General features: G+C 45.4%; 2 protein-coding genes across 5 annotated transcripts; both read left to right on the forward strand.

Annotated features, from left to right (window-relative positions):
* Positions 1-1,680: 1,680 nt before the first annotated feature.
* Amhr2 (anti-Mullerian hormone receptor type 2) lies at positions 1,681-8,025 on the forward strand. The gene is given in 11 exon segments (XM_047549772.1): positions 1,681-2,035; positions 2,271-2,462; positions 2,729-2,803; positions 3,003-3,115; positions 3,230-3,460; positions 5,480-5,594; positions 5,727-5,899; positions 6,106-6,253; positions 6,406-6,542; positions 7,351-7,555; positions 7,558-8,025. Coding segments are annotated over 11 exon segments (1,806 nt in total). The 3' UTR covers positions 7,620-8,025.
* Positions 8,026-12,569: 4,544 nt separating this feature from the next.
* Prr13 (proline rich 13) lies at positions 12,570-16,151 on the forward strand. Of its 4 annotated transcripts, none has more exons than XM_047550116.1 (4): positions 12,570-12,685; positions 13,263-13,301; positions 13,678-14,051; positions 15,507-16,151. In XM_047550116.1, the coding sequence occupies exons 2-4, from the start codon at positions 13,283-13,285 to the stop codon at positions 15,546-15,548; spliced, it is 435 nt and encodes a 144-aa protein (XP_047406072.1). In that variant the 5' UTR covers positions 12,570-12,685; positions 13,263-13,282; the 3' UTR covers positions 15,549-16,151. The 4 variants fall into 4 exon arrangements, with proteins under 4 accessions (XP_047406072.1, XP_047406070.1, XP_047406071.1 ...); XM_047550114.1 differs by having other exon boundaries at positions 12,580-12,693; XM_047550115.1 differs by having other exon boundaries at positions 12,638-12,786.
* The last annotated feature ends 564 nt before the right edge of the window (positions 16,152-16,715 follow it).

A 16,715-nucleotide genomic window follows, 5' to 3' on the forward strand; every position in this document is an offset into this window, starting at 1 on the left:
TTTGGGGAACAGTCTGGTGGAGTTGGGCTTCTGTCTATCGCAACACAAGCCATTGACCTTCCATCTCCATGCTGACATGCTCTTTACATACCCTATGTTCTCCCTTCAGATTTTATATTCCTGCAACGTAATACATTTAGGAGGGGTAGTGTGTATATTAATCATCAGAGAAGTTACTGTCTGCCCTCTTGCCACAGCCTAGACTTTGTCCTATGTCTGCTGTCCTCTGGTGGTGATAATATGAACTGTACCTTCTAGTTAGTGACCTGCTGGCAGATAATGCTGGGTATTTTTTCAGTAATCCAAATTCAAAATTTTGAAATATGCATTCAGTGGAAATTTTTTTTCATAGCTGAATTTTGTAGGCAGCATTGCATAATACAAAGAATAGAGCCTGAGCTTTGGAGTCAGAATTACCTAGGTTCATGTTCCAGCTGTGCTGTTTTCTACTGGAGTGACCTTGGGCAACTTACCTAAACTGAATTTTCTTAGCTATAAAGGAAATAATAATAAACATCTCAGTAGGGGGATTAGATGATTGTAAAATGCATAGCTCCAACTACCCTAGCACATAGAACATGCTCAATAAAAAGTTGTAATCACTTCAATAATGGTAATTTGCTCAGTGTGTGAATCCATGTGATTTTTGTTTCTTTCTTTGTTTTGTAGTGTTGAAGATTAAACCCACAACCTCACATATGCTAGGAAAGTGCTCTACTACTAAGCTATATCCCCAGCTGTTTTATTATTATTATGGTAAAATACACATAACAAAATTAACCATTTTCATTTCTCAGTGTCATTTTCTGTTCTTAAAAAATTTTTAGATGTTGATAGACCTTTATTTTATTCATTTATTTATATGTTGTGCTAAGAATTGAACCCAGTACCTCACACATGCTAAGCAAGTGCTCTGCTACTGAGCCACAACACCAGCCCCAGTGTCATTTTCTTTAACCCACAAATCTTATGTACTTTCTGACCCTTAAATTTGAAAAATGAGGTCAAATCTAGAATGGGCTATGAGGCCTACCTCTGCCCAGGAAGCTGCAGATCTGATCCCTGAATATGTGAGTTACAGGGGATCTGGGCAGAGCTGAATGACTGTAGGTATTTGACCTCACTTTGGTATGCAGCCTGAGAAAGGCTTACAGGGTCCTGCACCTTCTTCCAAGGTCAGCAAGGGGCAGAGATTTGAAGTTAGGTATCACTGGGTTCTCAGCTGGGCCTCCAAGTCCCCCTCCTCCTGCTCTTCAGAGAAAAGAGGAGGTGGCTAAAGAGAGGAGGATATGAGATTGGTTTTCTGCTCCTCCCTGTTTTCCTCATACCCACTCTCTCCCCCACAGCAGCCTTCTCCCCCACAGAGACTGGGATAGGACAGAGGGGGTGGAGTTGGGGACTCAGGGCCTTGAAGCTCCATAGTGCCCTGTATCTGAAGGAAGCTTTGGTCTGGGGCAGCTGTACTGGCTCATGCTGTCCTCCTCCTGCCACCATCCTTTAACAAGATGCTGGGGAGATTGGGGCTTTGGGCATTGCTTCCTGCAACTGTGCAAGGTGAGTGTCTATATAGGGAGGGGCAGGATCTTTCCACCCACTCAGTGAGCAAAAGGGACTCGAAGCAGAAGCCACCCCTTTGGGAGAACGGTGAGTAGGCTGGATGAATGAGGGTGAAGGGTAGTCATGTGTCTCCGTGTGGAGTCAGGTTCGAGGCTTCTGCTGATCCCGTTTTCCCCTGTGGCTTTCCTGACCCTGGGATATGAAAATCACGTTTTGTCTATCCTTTTGGCTACTGTTTTTGCCCCCACATTTACTTCCATCTTGAATCCTTCCCTTTCCCCACCCTGGGTCTCAGCACCACCAAGCAGGAGGACCTGTGTGTTCTTTGAGGCCCCTGGAGTGCGGGGAAGCACAAAGACACTGGGGGAGCTGCTAGATGCAGGACCAGGGCCCCCCAGGGTTATCCGCTGCCTCTACAGTCGCTGCTGCTTTGGGATCTGGAACCTGACCCAAGGCCGGGCACAGGTGGAAATGCAAGGTGAATGGCCAAGTACATGGCAGGTGATAATTAGGGTGGGAGACAGACATGTCATGGGGATGCAACAAAGAAGGAGAAGGGGAGAAATGGAATGTGTGGAGGAAAAGAAAAGCCCATGTGAGATAGAAGGGATGCCTCTTGTAGAGAAGGGAGTTATCCTTTCTGATTCCAGACCACATTGTGCCCTCTCCCTTGCTCCTTCTTTTCTACTCTCCCCCTAATTCTACCCCATCAGGATGCCGAGACAGTGATGAGCCAGGCTGTGAGTCCCTCCACTGTGACCTGAGTCCCCGAGTCCATCCCAGCCCTGGCTCCACTCTCTTCACCTGCTCCTGTGGTACTGACTTTTGCAATGCAAATTACAGTCATCTGCCTTCTCCAGGCAACCTGGGATTTCCTAGCCCCCAGGGTCCCCAGGCTGCCCCAGGTAACTACCGGCTAGTGGGTGGGAGACTAGAGCCCCATCCTGAGGCCCAAGTTAGGATGAGAGGTAGAACCTGGGCTAGTTCTCACCCTCCCCCCTCCCTAATCTTCCCTCATCCTGACCTTGGGAAGTTGGTTGCCCTGGTGACAGAGATAAGGGGGCTTGTGACCAGGATGGGGGTGGGTTGAGAAGCAAGCTCTCCAAGCAGGGGAGAGATGCAGAGAGCAGTTTGGGGCAGTGCTCACCCCCTGTGTTCTTACCTTGACCAGGCGAGTCCATCTGGATGGCAATGGTGCTGCTGGGACTGTTTTTCCTCCTCCTCCTGCTGAGCAGCATCATCTTGGGTACTAATCTGCCCCATCTCTCCCTTGTGATCAAGACACTGCCCTAAAGTTCTGAGTCTCTCCAGTCACCACTGCCCACATTCCTGAGATCTTTATACCGTGTCTCTCATTACCTCCACACAAAACTCCCTTCCCGCAAACACCCCTTCCCTGCCCCCATGCCTGTACACCCTGACCCTCAGACTCTTCTCTGCCCCAGCCCTGCTACAGCGAAAAGCCTACGGAGTACAAGGTGGTCCAGAGCCAGAGCCAGGCTCATGCAGGAACTGGAGTGAGGAGCTGCCAGAGTTGCCAGGACTGTGTTTCTCCCAGGTGCCCCCTGGAGGGAGGAAGGGTTCCTTTGGGCATTCCTGGAGGTTGTGCTGGGGAGGAAGTCTGGCCCTGTGCTAGTTCAGAGGCCTGCACCCAGCACAGTGTTCCCACTAGGTAATCCGGGAAGGAAGTCATGCAGTGGTGTGGTCCGGGAGACTGCAAGGCGAGTTGGTAGCCATCAAGGCCTTCCTCCCAGGGGCTGTGGCCCAGTTCCAAGCTGAAAGAGCAGTGTACGAGCTGCCAGGCCTACAGCATGACCACATTGTCCGTTTTATCACTGCTGGCCAGGGGAGCCCTGAACCCCTACCCTCTGGGCCCCTGCTGGTACTGGAATTGCATCCCAAGGTGAGGACTAAGGAATGTGTGTGTGTGTGTGTGTGTGTGTGTGTGTGTGTGTGTGTGTGTATGGGGGAGGTTGCATGCTAGGGGAATGGCTATCTACATTTATTCTTCTGCTTTACATTTTCTCTAAAGCAACTTTTTTTTTTTTTGCGGTACTGGGGATCGAACTCAGGGCCTTGTGCTTGCGAGGCAAGCACTCTACCAGCTGAGCTATCTCCCCAGCCCCTAAAGCAACTTTTATTGTTTTGTTTTTTGAAACTGGGGATTGAACCCAGGAGTACTTTACCACTGAGCTATATCCCCAGTTCTTTTTTTTTTTTTTTTTTTTTTTTTTCGAGACAGAGTTTCATTAAGTTGCTTAGGGTCTTACTAAATTCATCAGGCTTGCCTCAAACTTGCAATCCTCCTGCCTCAACTACCTGAGTCACTGGGATTACATTCATGCACCACCAGATGCGACTTGTTTTTTCTTTTTATATTACACAAGCAATATATGCTTCTTCTTCTTTTTTTTTTTTTCCTCCCTATGTTCCCCAGGCTGGCCCTGAACTCTTGGGCACAAGTGATTTTCCTGCCTCATTACTCAAGTGACTGGAACTACAGGTGTATACCACCTGGCTCATGTTAATATTTTTAACCCTTAAAATATAGATAAGGGAAGGGAGAAACCAGTCACTATTCCCAACTTTGAAAAAAAAATTGTTAAAGAAATAGCTCACCCAGTACAGTGGCAGATGCTTGTAATTGCAACCACTGGGGAAGCTGAGCCTGGGCAATTTAGGGAGACCCTATACCAAAATAAAAAAAATAAAAAGGGCTGGGGCAATAGCTCAGTGGTAGAGTGCCCCTGGGTTCGATTCCCAGAGGAGAACAAAAAAGATAAAAAGACCAGGACATATAAGTGTCATATATCGACTGGACTAAAAGCTAAAAGAGAAGGCCATAGTAGTGCTATAAGAGAAAACAACCAGATGTGACCTGAGGTGGAAAACAATGAGTTGCAGATGAAAAAAAGAAAGTAGGGCTGGGTTTGTGGCTCAGTGGTAGAGCACTTGCCTAGCATATGTGAGTTACTGGGTTTGATTCTCAGCACCACATAAAAATAAATAAAGGTATTGTTCAACCTCTTCAACCTGTTTCAGTGCCCAAATGCAGTAGTCCTTCTCTGGATTTTATCAGCCCCTATAGCTCCTCCATCTCTGAGATCTTGAATTCTGGAAAGTCCCCTCTTTGACCATGTTCTTCCTGATCCTGCTCAAAAAAATCACTTTTTGTTCCTTTAACTATCTCTGACTTCCCCCAGTTAGTTATTTTTGCTTCATACCCATGGCACTTGGTTTGTTTTCCCATTGTGGTATTTATTGCAGTCTATGCTTATATGTCATCATTATTTCTTACCTGTCCCTGAGCTACCTTGGTGTCTGGATGCAGTTGCTGGTACACCAAATGTGCTCAATAATGTTTGTTGAATGGGAGACTCTATTGCTCCTTTGGTCCCTACCTGCTTTTTCTATCCACCAGCTCTACCCATCCCTGTCTACACAGGCCTGACACCTCAAACCAGGTAGTTCATGAGGGAGGCCCCTGAATAATTTGCCTCTTTTCTTTCTGTCTTTGTATCAAGTTCTCTGAGTTAATGTAAGGTTGTGTTTAAGAGTGAGTGATGTGTGAGTCAGACTGCTTGGGTTTGAGCTCCACTTTTCTCTCACCAACTGACCTTAAGCAAGTACTTAACTTCCTCTAAAGCTCTTGCTCTGTAAAATAAAGGTGATCAGAATACTTCCCTTGTAAGGTCATCATGAGGATTACAGAGACCAGTGCACAGGGTCTGGGCCAGAGTAAGCACTCAGTTATGTTGACCTGGAGTTACCATTTTTCATATTAATCTGACTGATGCTCATTCTCACTCCTCCACTGCCTATTGTCTTGGTCTGGACCTGTCAGGGTGTCTGCAGAGACCTGTCAACTGATCCCTGTTCCCGGGGTTTATGAGTCACCCCTCTTCTCTCTGCTTTTCCTCAGGGCTCTCTGTGCCACTACTTGACCCAGCACACCAGTGACTGGGGAAGTTCCCTGCGGATGGCACTGTCCTTGGCCCAGGGCCTGGCATTTCTGCATGAGGAACGCTGGCAGGATGGTGGGTAAACTGGCTGCCAGGGGAGTCAGGAACCACACTACTGTGTTCAATTCTCCCTTAGCTTGGAAGGGAAGGATTTGGTCAAAAGAGGGAGGAAGAGCTATATCTCTTCAACTTTGGATTTTCTCACAGGTCAATATAAACCAGGTATTGCCCACCGAGATCTGAGCAGCCAGAATGTGCTCATTCGGGAAGATAGGTCTTGTGCAATTGGAGATCTAGGCCTAGCTTTGGTGCTCCCTGGTCTCACTGGGTCTCCTTCCTGGGCTCCTACTCAACCCCAAGGCCCAGCTGCCATCCTGGAGGTGAGTACTCTGGATAAGGGTGAGGGAAAGTATGATGGTGGTAGCAATGTGACTATTACTATGGCAGTAGTGCTAGTGCAGCAGTGCCTATGGTGGTAGGGACATTGCTGAGTCTATAGTAGGGGAGCAGTATTTTTGCATGAACTAGGGATGCAATGAGGGTAGCCACAGATATGATTCTTGGACCTCCACACCTTGCTCTCCAGGCTGGCACTCAAAGGTACATGGCACCAGAACTCTTGGATAAGACTCTGGACCTACAGGACTGGGGCACAGCTCTTCGGCGAGCAGATGTTTACTCTCTGGCTCTGCTCCTATGGGAGATCATGAGCCGCTGCCCAGATTTGAGCCCTGGTAAATTTCCTATCCCTGGTGCCCCACCCACTTGTTCTAGGCTCACTGACCTTGTGACTTGGTTCCAGAAAGCTGTGACCTTCTTTCTTGTCTTCACCACATGGGAGGCACCCCAGGGCAAACTGACACCTAACCCCTATACCTTCCCCCAGATGGCAGACCATCACCTTTCCAACTGGCCTATGAGGCAGAACTGGGCAGTACTCCCACCACCTGTGAGCTATGGGCCTTGGCAGTAGAGGAAAGGAGGCGCCCTTACATCCCATCCACCTGGAGATCCTTTGTCACAGTAAGAGGCCACTTGCTAGCCAGCTGGGGACCTGGAGAGTGGGGACTGGGTATGGGCTTCAAGGACTTTTCTTCTAGGATCAGTCCATCTATTCCTATCTCCTCTCATCTCCCACCACTCACTAGAAAAACTCCACAGGTCCTCAGTTGACCCTCTTTCACCTTAAGTCTCACACCCCATTCTATCTACCTGTGACGCAACCTTTCTGCTCAGCCTTAACAAGTCTCTCTGTACTCTCCACTGTCAATTAGCTCTGTTCCTTAGTTCAGCAAGCCCTCCCTGACTTTGCTTCTCCTCTGGACTCTGCTTCCAAGATGGTGCCTCTCCTGGTATGTTGGAACCCAAAATTTAACCAGTGACTTCTTGTTCTTTTCCATGCGTCTGTGTTTCTGATACAATCCAACAATAGCCAATTCTAGGTAACTCAGTGATAGATCACATGCTTAGCATGTGCGAGACCCTGGGTTCAATCCCCAGTCCTGCAAAAAAAAAAAAAAAGGAAAAGAAGGAAAAGAAAAAGAAAACAGGAATGGCTGGTGCAGTGGTGCACTCCTGTAATCCTAGCAACTGAAGAGACTGAGGCAGAAGGATTAAAAGTTTGAGGCCAACCTTGGCAATTTAGTGAGACCCTGTCTCAAACTAAAAAAATAAATAAAAAGGACTGGAGATGTAGTTTAGTGGTAAAGCTCCCTTAGTGGTAAACAAAAACAAAAACAGAAGTAGTAGACAATGAAGTTGGAAGATGCCTTTTAACCTTGGGGTCCACTCAATATCCCAGAGACAAGCCTGCCTCCCGGTCATTTCTCAGGACCCTGGTGGACTGAGGGAGCTCTTGGAGGACTGTTGGGATGCTGATCCAGAAGCAAGACTGACAGCTGAGTGTGTACAGCAGCGCCTGGCTGTCCTGGCCTATCCTCAGGAGGCCCACCCCTTCCCAGAGAGCTGTACACATGGCTGCCCACCTCTCTGCCCAGAACACTGTACATCAACTCCTGTCCCTGCCATTCTACCCTGTGGCCTAAGTTGAGGGCCTGCCACTTCAGTATTCCTTAAGGCCCTGACTCCAGGAATCCTTAGTCTAATCTTAGCTCTTGTGTGTAAATGAGCAGTTTAGATGGAATCTATGTACGTGTAAACATAAATGTGGTCATGTGCCTGTTTGGGTTGCTTTGTGCCTACCCATCCCACTTGCTGAATTCTGGGATTTTTCTGTGGCATCTGGTTCACAGTGGTTCTGACCAGTCAATAGTGGTAGATGTACACAGGAAAGAGAATAAAGCCAGCTTTCCTGATTCTTGTCGTTGGGCTTTCCACCTTTCCTGTGATCCTGGGCCCTCCCTTCTGTCTTCTTTTCTTCTCCCCCAGCACATTTTTTTTTAAATGGTGGGATCTCACTGGGTACTGTGGTACACCCCTATAATCTAGCAACTCAGGAAACTGAGGCAGGAGGACTATAAGGACTGTGGGTGTGGCTCAGTGGTTAAGACCCCTGGGTTCAATCTCCAGTACCAAAAAAAAAAAAAAAAGAGGCTGTGTATATAGTTCAGTGGTAAAACCCTGGGTTCAATTCCCAGTGCCAGGCACTGGGGTTGTAGCTCAGTGATAGAGTGCTTGCCTAGCATGCGTGAGCCACTGGGTTCAATTCTCAGCACCACATATAAATAAATAAAATAAAAGTCCATTGACAACTAAAAGAAATAAAAAAAAAAATTCCCAGTGCCAAATGAATGAATGAATAGATAAATAAATAAGTGGTGGGATCTCCTCCTGGGCACTGGGGAAAGAAGAGTGAACACAGTGAGGTCACTGTACCTGAAGGTGCTCAGTAACCTGCAGTTCATATTGTGGGCTTCTATACAGGGTCCTGAGGTAACAGGGGAGCCTTAAGCAGGGGGGCTTCATAGATCATGGTATGTTAGAGCTGGGTCTTGCCTGAGCAGGAGTTTCCCAGGAGCATGGGGCAGTAGGGCATTTCTGGCCCCGTAAGGGATGGTAGCATACAGTATACAAAGAGAGGACCAGTAATCTGGATAGCAAAAGTGTAAGATGTGTGGTGGGGAGAGAAGGGAAGGGATGCAAAGAATGACAGGCAATACCTTGTGAGCCTTGCTGGGAAGTTCTTCCTCCATTTATTTTTTTGTACCTACTCTCCTGTCCCAATACCACTTTCTGGATAATCTTTAAACATAACATTCACTACATCTTGCCTCTGCTTAACAGTTCACTTTCATTTTCCATTACAATTCTGCTAGCACCATTTACAGAGGAGAAGATCAAGGGCTCAAGAAGTTCAGAAATGTGTCTAATATCACATGGGTCACACAACTTTTAAATAACAAAACAAGGGAGCCAAGTGTGATAGCCCACTACTGTAATCCCAGTGACTCAGAAGGTTAGGAAGAGGATCATAAGTTTGAGGCCAGCCTCAGCAATTTAGTAAGACCCTGTCTCAAAATTTAAAAAAATAATTAAAACAGAACTGTGGATATGGCTCAGTGGTAGAGTGTCTAAATCCCCAATACTGCAAAATAAATAAATAAATAAAATAAATTTTAAAAAACCCCCCAAACAAAAAAACAAACCAAGTCATTAAAAATGTCTTGCAAGGCATGGTGGCACACACCTATTGTCCCAGTGGCTCAGGAGGCTGAGGCAGGAGGATCCCAAGTTCAAAGCTAGTCTCAGCAGTTAAGAAGGCCCTAAGGAACTCAGCGAGACCCTGTCTCTAAATAAAACATTGAAAAGGGCTGAGGATGTGTCTCAGTGGTTAAGCCCCCTGGGTTCAATCCCCCACCCTGGTAACAAAAAAGAGAAAAAAAAAAGAAAAAAAAATCATCTTTATGAAAACTCTGTAAATTATGAGATAATGGGTAATAACAGTAGAAAGACATTAACATGTTGATGAGCATAGGACTATGTTAAATAAAATCAACCTATGATCACAAGAGAAACAGACATGTTCCAATAGAAAGACATTTTACAAAATACTTGACCAGATGCTGTACCATCAGGGTCATTGAAAACAAAAAAATCTGAGAAACTATCACAAGTAAGAGGAGCATAATCAGCCATGACAACTAAACAAAAGGAAACAAAAAAGACTGTATGATTCAGCTTGACATGACTGCTGCCATTTTGAACTGTAACCACTGCAGCTGCCTCAGAGTAACTAGTTAATTTTTTGTTTCTATTTTTGTTTTTTCATTTGGTACCAGGGATTAAACCCAGGGGTGCTTATCCACTGAGTTATTCCCCAGCCCTTTTAAAGTATTTTATTTACAGACAGGGTCTTGCTAAATTGCTGAGGTTGGCTTTGAACTCATGATCCTCCTGCCTCAGCCTCCAAGCTGCTGAGATTACAGGTGTGTGTCACTGTGCCCACTTCTAGCTGGTTTTTCCTGCATAGTTTTTTTTTTTTTTTTTTTTTTTTTTTTTTTTTTTTTCCGTTTTGGTACTGGGGATTGAACCTGGGGACATTTTACCACTGAGATATATCCCCAGCCATTTTTTAAGACAGGATCTTGCTAAATTGCTTAGGGCCTTGCTAAATTACTGAAGTTGGGCTTGAAATTGTGATCCTCCTGCCTCAGCTTCCGGAGTCTCTGGGATTACAGGCCTGTACCACTGGCCTGGCCTCCTACATAGTTTTCAAGCAAACTATAAATAGATAAAACTATTAATATGGTATGTGAAACTTTACAACCTGATCCTGGCCCTAGGAATGTGCTTGACTCTTCGATATTAGCTTAAGATAAATCAGGTACATTCCAGCTGGAATGAGTCACTTCTGTTATAAACCTCATACATACACCCCGCCATGATCCCAGTTGTGGGGACCCAACTGGTCCCCACACTTTCTTCCATAAATTCCCTAATAAATTGAACTGTGTGCAATCCTAGATCTGATTGTCTGTCTTCATTTTCATAGCACCTTGAGACTGGTCCTGATACACTAGGATTGGGTTGTTCTGGAACACGGAAATGGAGTAAAAACTAAACAAATCTGAATAAAGCATAAATAATGAAATAAACTATTTTTATTAAAAGTCATGTATCAATATTGATTTTTTGAGCTGGATGGGGTAGTGCACACACACCTGTAATCCTAGTGGTTCTGGGGGCTGAGGCAGGAGGATCACAAGTTCAAAGCTAGCCCCAGCAAAATCGAGGTGCTAAGCAACTCAGTGAGACCTTGTTTCTAAATAAAATACAAAATAGAACTGGAGATGTGGCTCAGTGGTCAAGTGCCCCTGAGTTCAATCCCCAGTACCAAATACACACACACACACACACACACACACACACTGATTCATTGGGGTTCAGTATATTTCAGTGGTAGAGCGTGTGCTTAGCATATGTGAAGTCCCGAGTTCAATCCCCAGCACCATACCACATACACGCAGGCATAATACATGCATAAAATTGTTTTACAGGAACTGGGGAGATAATTCAGTTGGTAGAGTGCTTGCCTTGCAAGCATAAGGCCCTGCATTCAATCCCCAGCACTGCAAAAAAAAAAAAAAAAAAAAAAACTGGCTTACAAATTTTATAGCAAACATATCATTACTCCTATTACTCCTTTAAGATGTTTATAATAGGGAAAACTGTATGGCTGGATATAGAAACTCTTTATACTATTGTCATAATTTTTCTAAAAATCTAAAATGATTACAAAAAATAAAATTCATTTAAAAACACATGGGAGTGCTGGGTTAGGTGATGCATGCCTGTAATCTCAATGACTCCAGAGGCTGAGGCAGGAGGATTGCAAGTTCAAGCCCAGCCTCAGCAATTTAACAAAGCTCTAAGCAACTTAGCGAGACTCTGTCTCAAAATAAAAAGGTTTGGGGACTTAAGTTCAATGGTACCCCTGGGTTCAATCCCCAGTACAAAAAAAAAAAAAAAAAAAGAAGTTATTGGGTCAGCCATGGTGATGCATATCTGTAATCCCAGCAATTTTGGAGGAAGAGGCTGAATGACCACAAGTTGAGGCCAGCCTAGGCAGCATAGCAAGACCGTGACTCAAAAGATGCAAAGGGTTGGGGATATAGCTGCTAAGTGATAGAGTTTCCCCTGGGTTCAATCCCCAGTACCGACAAAATAAAACAACAACAACACAAAACACATGGGAGTGCAGGGCCCCACATCTGTAATTCCAGCAGCTTGGAAGGCTGAGGCAGAAGAATAGATAGCAAATTCAAGGCCATTTTGGGCAATTTAGTGAGAATTTGTCTCAAATTAAAACAAGCATAATAAAAAAGGGCATCACCAGTACTGCAAAAGAATGAACAGTCCTTAAATTTGGGGTTCATGGTTCCACATACACACACACACACACACACACACACACATCAGACTAAGTTTGTTGATTGTGTTGTTTAAAAACAAAAAACGATCAACAAAATGTTATTGCAGCAATCCAGGAGATGATGGCTGGTTGGGAAGAAGGAAGACAGAAGTGGAGGGATTCCATATGTATTTGGAAGACAAAAAGGATTATTAGTGGTGTTGCTTTGGGGTCGGTGGGAGAGGGAAAATTGGAGAGGCATCAGGATGATCTCCTTATTCTTTTTTTTTTTTATCTTGGTCAACTGGATAGACAGCGGAGCCATGTAAGTAAGATAAAGAAAGCTGGGAGAGATTAGGAAATCTCTTTTCTTTTTTGTATATTTCTTTGCTTCAATAGTGGAGAAGAGGGAGCTGGCAATATTGAGATTTGGGGCTGAGATTCAACAGCTTCTTGTCCTTTTCTAGAGCTCTCCATATCTCTGTATTACAACACTTAGCAAGGTGTGTTCACATTACAAGGTATTTATTGCACCTACTGATATGAGCTCAGAGAACAAGGGCAGTTTCTGGTCCGCCTTGTAGAGACTTTGACCCGCAACTGGCTTCGCCTGCCCCCTCGCCCAGCCGCCGCCTCAGCACCCGCCTGCCCCAAGGGGCTCCGCCTCGCCACGAGAGCAACCGTTTCCTCCTATCTAATAGGGCCTCAGCGATTGACGAGTCTGCTCTCCAATCATCGTGCCGAGTGACCAATTAGGTGGTAATAGGGGCGGGTGCCGAAGTATGGGATGGGGGCGACCAGGAAGTGAGAGCTGAGACTGCAGGAGGACGGATCAAGCCCAGGCGACTGTGGGAAGGTGACCCGGTATCTGGATTCCCTAATTTTCTCTTTTCCCGGGACAAGTGTCCCTTTGCAGCTGGTAGCTAGGATCTCCATTTGCCTTCTTTGGGGGAAGAGGTGTGTCAATTTATTGAAACCTTGGAGGACCTTGAGCTTCCTTCCTCTTTGCCTCGAAGCAGATCCTTCTCTTCACCTGAGGTTGGGGACCTCTTCGGGGGCATGTAAGGTTGTTGGAGAGCCTTTCTTCTCCTGTGGGCGGTTAAAGCGCTCTGAAATCAGGCCCAGGAAAGGGATGATGGTGATCCGAAATTCGCGGTTTCTGTCTCCTTCCGGGGAGTTAGACATCGCCAGGTGCGGTCGAAGGTAGTAAAGGTGAAGGGACCCTGGAATTAGACCAGGGAAATGGGTGGGAATAGAGTAGGTATTGAGGAGAAGGAACGACTGAAAAGAAACATTTACGCGGAGACCGCGGTGGTTTCCTAAGTGGGTGAATCTAGGTGAGGCGGGGGACGTGGATGCTTGGCCTCGGCTCTAAATTGCTCTCATTCCCGCCTTCGGACCGTCAGCGTTTTGCCTCTTTTCTTTCTCCTCAGGCTGGGGGAAACACCTGAATATGTGGAATCCCAGTACCGGTAGGTGTTTGGGGGATCTCCTCTCCCAGCCCACTCACTTTCCTATGGGCCACACAACAGGAGGTTCCTGTATCACCCCCCACCACCCCCACATTCCCCTACGCCCCTGCTTCTTGTCTCACCTGCAAAAGCAAAGTTCTCAGCCACTGCCACCAAACTTTTGGCTTTCCAGAGTTCATTGTCTCTCTCTCCCCAGCCCTGCCAGGACGTTTTCCTTTTTCTCCCCAACTCGGGTTTCTCTCACTTACCCTCCTTTCTCCTTGCCTTTCATTTTCCTTTAAGTATTGGGTAAAAAGTCAGTCTTTTAAAATTCTTGTTTGTTGTCAGAGGTTTTGGGCTATTCTAATATTTATCTGTTCTCTGATTCTTCCACCAGGGCACCCAGGGCCAAATACATATCCCCCCAACGTGGGGTACCCTGGAGGTTCCAATCCTGTATATCCACCACATCCACCACCTGTCAATCCAGCCTTTCCTCCTGGCCCCTGTCCCACTCCCCCAGGACCTCCCCAGGGGATGCCAGGTTTTCCTCCAGGTGGGTCCCCTTATCCTGTGCCACAGCCAGGATATCCAGGATACCAACCCTCAGGTCCCCACCCTCCTCCATATCCACCACCTGCCCCTGGTATGCCTCCTGTGAACCCCATGGCTCCTGGCATGGTAGGCCCAGGAATGATCGTGGACAAGAAGATGCGGAAGAAAATGAAGAAAGCTCATAAAAAGATGCACAAACACCACAAGCATGGCAAGGTCAGTGCCCTCTGGAACCTTGCTAGGAAAGGGGTGCGCCCAAGAGGGATTAGGTGGGCAGGGGTTGGATGAGGGGGATTCAGAGTCTGTGGACATGGGGGATGTACTCTGGGTTGCTCTGGAAGATGGTGCTTCCTTTTTGTAAAATAATCCTACTGGTAAGAATGAAATAATCTTGAGGTATCCAGCTCCTCCCAGCTGGAGAGTGCTAAGGTGAGCCTTAGAATGGATATCAGAATTAAAAGCCCTCTTGTCTGCCTTAATCTCACCCCGAACTTTTGCTCCCTACCCCTCAGGTGTGTACTTTAGCAAGTTGGACACACCCACTGAGGTTGTACAAATGTCAATTAATCTACTCTTATATAATAATACCAATAATAATCTGGCCCTATTTCCTGGAGTTTCTTTCTATCTGTCAGTATTCTCAGGGTGTTGTGTTAATTACATAGGTGCTTTCTGTGACTCAGCCTCAGACAAAGCCTAGGGCTAAGGGGGTTTCATGCTTAGCTTCAAGGCAAAGAATCTTCATTGGACAGGAGTGCTAATTAGCAAGGGTAGGAGCAGCTCTAGGACTTAGGAAGGAGTAAACCAACCTGGATCCTGAAGAGGACGTAAATTATATTTTTTTAAATATATATTTTTTTAGTTGTAGATGAACACAATGCCTTTATTGTACTTATTTATTTTTATGTGGTGTTGAGGATCGAACCCAGTGCCTCACACATGCTAGGTGAGCGTATTACCACTGAGCCATAATCCCAGCCCCTTAAATTACGATTTACTGTCCAGTATTTGTTTACCTTGTAGATTTGGACTCTAGTTTCTGATTCTGAGTCTTTTGAAATCTGAATAAAAGGAAAGGAGAGATTGAATGAGGAATAAATTATTCTAAAGAGATTAAAAATGTTTTTAGTGGTAGTGTTGATGGGATTATCTCCGTAAGAAACCTTCAGTAGGACTTCCCCAGCCTTCTCTCCCATCTTCCACACTTTCTCCCTTTTGGGGCTTAGGAAAAAAGTAGAGATACATGCACATGCACCTGCAATTTCTACTTTCTTTTTTTGAGAGTCACAGAATCCAATTTCTTAGATTTGTAGGGATTTTGCATGTAGCTAATCAATAGGCATTTTAAGGTAGCAGCTGTTTCCTGGCGTGGTACTATGCTTGTGCCTATTATGTATTCCTTACCTGGACATTGACTCAGGTATGGAAAATTGCAAACTTGCTTCAAAGACATCATGTTAAGTTCTATGCCATGAATTAAGATGACTTAATCCTTTCTGGGATGCTCACTGCTGAAGGAAATTCTTGCTTTTGTTGTTTAAGGGACAGTCTAATTCAAATTCCTGCCCTTTGAATATGTGGGTGGTGGGGTTGGATACCAAAGAATGACCCATGTATTGATCAAAGATCATTTGGATCTGATGCTATGTCCTTTCCCCTTTCCCCTTGCAGCATTCCTCCTCTTCCTCCTCTTCCAGCAGTGACTCTGACTGAATACAGGGCCTGGACCCTCCCCTCAAGTCTCACCAGTTCTGCTCTCCCATCAAGCTTCAGCTGCCGTGTTGTACTGGGGAATTTAGCCCTTGTGCCCCTCCATCCTGTCCCCACCTGAGCCTTACCCTACTGTTCAGTCCTGACAGGCTAGGGAAAATGGAAAGAGGATTGCGGTGGGCTAGCAAGGGCAGCCTTCTCACTGCTTGATAGATCTTATAGCTAAAGAGCTTAGCGGGAAGCTGTTTTTTGAAGATGGTGAGACCTCTGAACTAAATGCTGAAGATAAGTTTAAGTTCTGTAAAATGTGATCTTTTAAAATTTCCTTTTATAATATGTGTAGATCGAGGGGGGAGTTTGTGGAAATTTCACTATGATGAAAAACCTGTACATTTTTGTAATGTTGGCACACTGGAGTGATTTATCGGAAAATATATTTCCCAGCAGTCCTTTTATTGATTGTGCTAACAGCAAGGCTGATGAGCCTTGGCTGATGAGCTCTGAATGACCTTTTGTAAGCTAATCTCTACTCCTTAGCTCAATATGCTATCATAGGTCCTACTCTCATTCTCCAACTCTGGGTCCAAATAAAACTATTTCTCCTGATCTCTGTTTACCTGCACATTGGACTACTTTTGCTGCCCTCTCATCAGGACTTTTGCTGCAGTCCCTTTCAATTTTATCAGTTCTGTAGTAAGGGACCAGAGCATCAGTGAGGAAGACACTGTACTATTTTTATGTTTCATAAGTGGGAGGAACCTTAAGACTTGGTTCAGTCTTAGCAGAATGAATCTTTATTGTCTTCCCTTGGGTGAATGGAGATAAGACTTTAGCATATTTTTGTATCTGGTTGCAGAGGTTTTCAATCCTGACTGCCAGTTAGCTATGAGAGAGAGATAGAGCCCAAATGGTCTCAATAAGATTCTTCATGGATGTGGCCTTACAAATCAATAATTTAAGAAACTGATGCATGCAAAAATTGAGGACCATTGCTTTACCATAGGCCATGCACGTACTACACACTGCGTTCTTTTTTTAAAAAAAGTAATTTTTAAGTTAATTAATTAATTAATTTTTGGTATTGGGAATTGAGCCCAGGGGCACTTAACCACTGAACCATATCCCTAACCCTTTTTAAAAATATTTTATTTAGAGACAGAGCCTTGCTAA

This window comes from Sciurus carolinensis, chromosome 4 (genome assembly GCF_902686445.1).
Source record: "Sciurus carolinensis chromosome 4, mSciCar1.2, whole genome shotgun sequence".
Lineage (NCBI taxonomy): Eukaryota > Metazoa > Chordata > Mammalia > Rodentia > Sciuridae > Sciurus > Sciurus carolinensis.

Excerpts from the sequence above, each read along its gene's own strand:
- Prr13 (XM_047550116.1), top strand. Across the intron at positions 14,052-15,506 it reads AACACCACAAGCATGGCAAG|CATTCCTCCTCTTCCTCCTC; the intron begins GTCAGTGCCCTC and ends TTCCCCTTGCAG.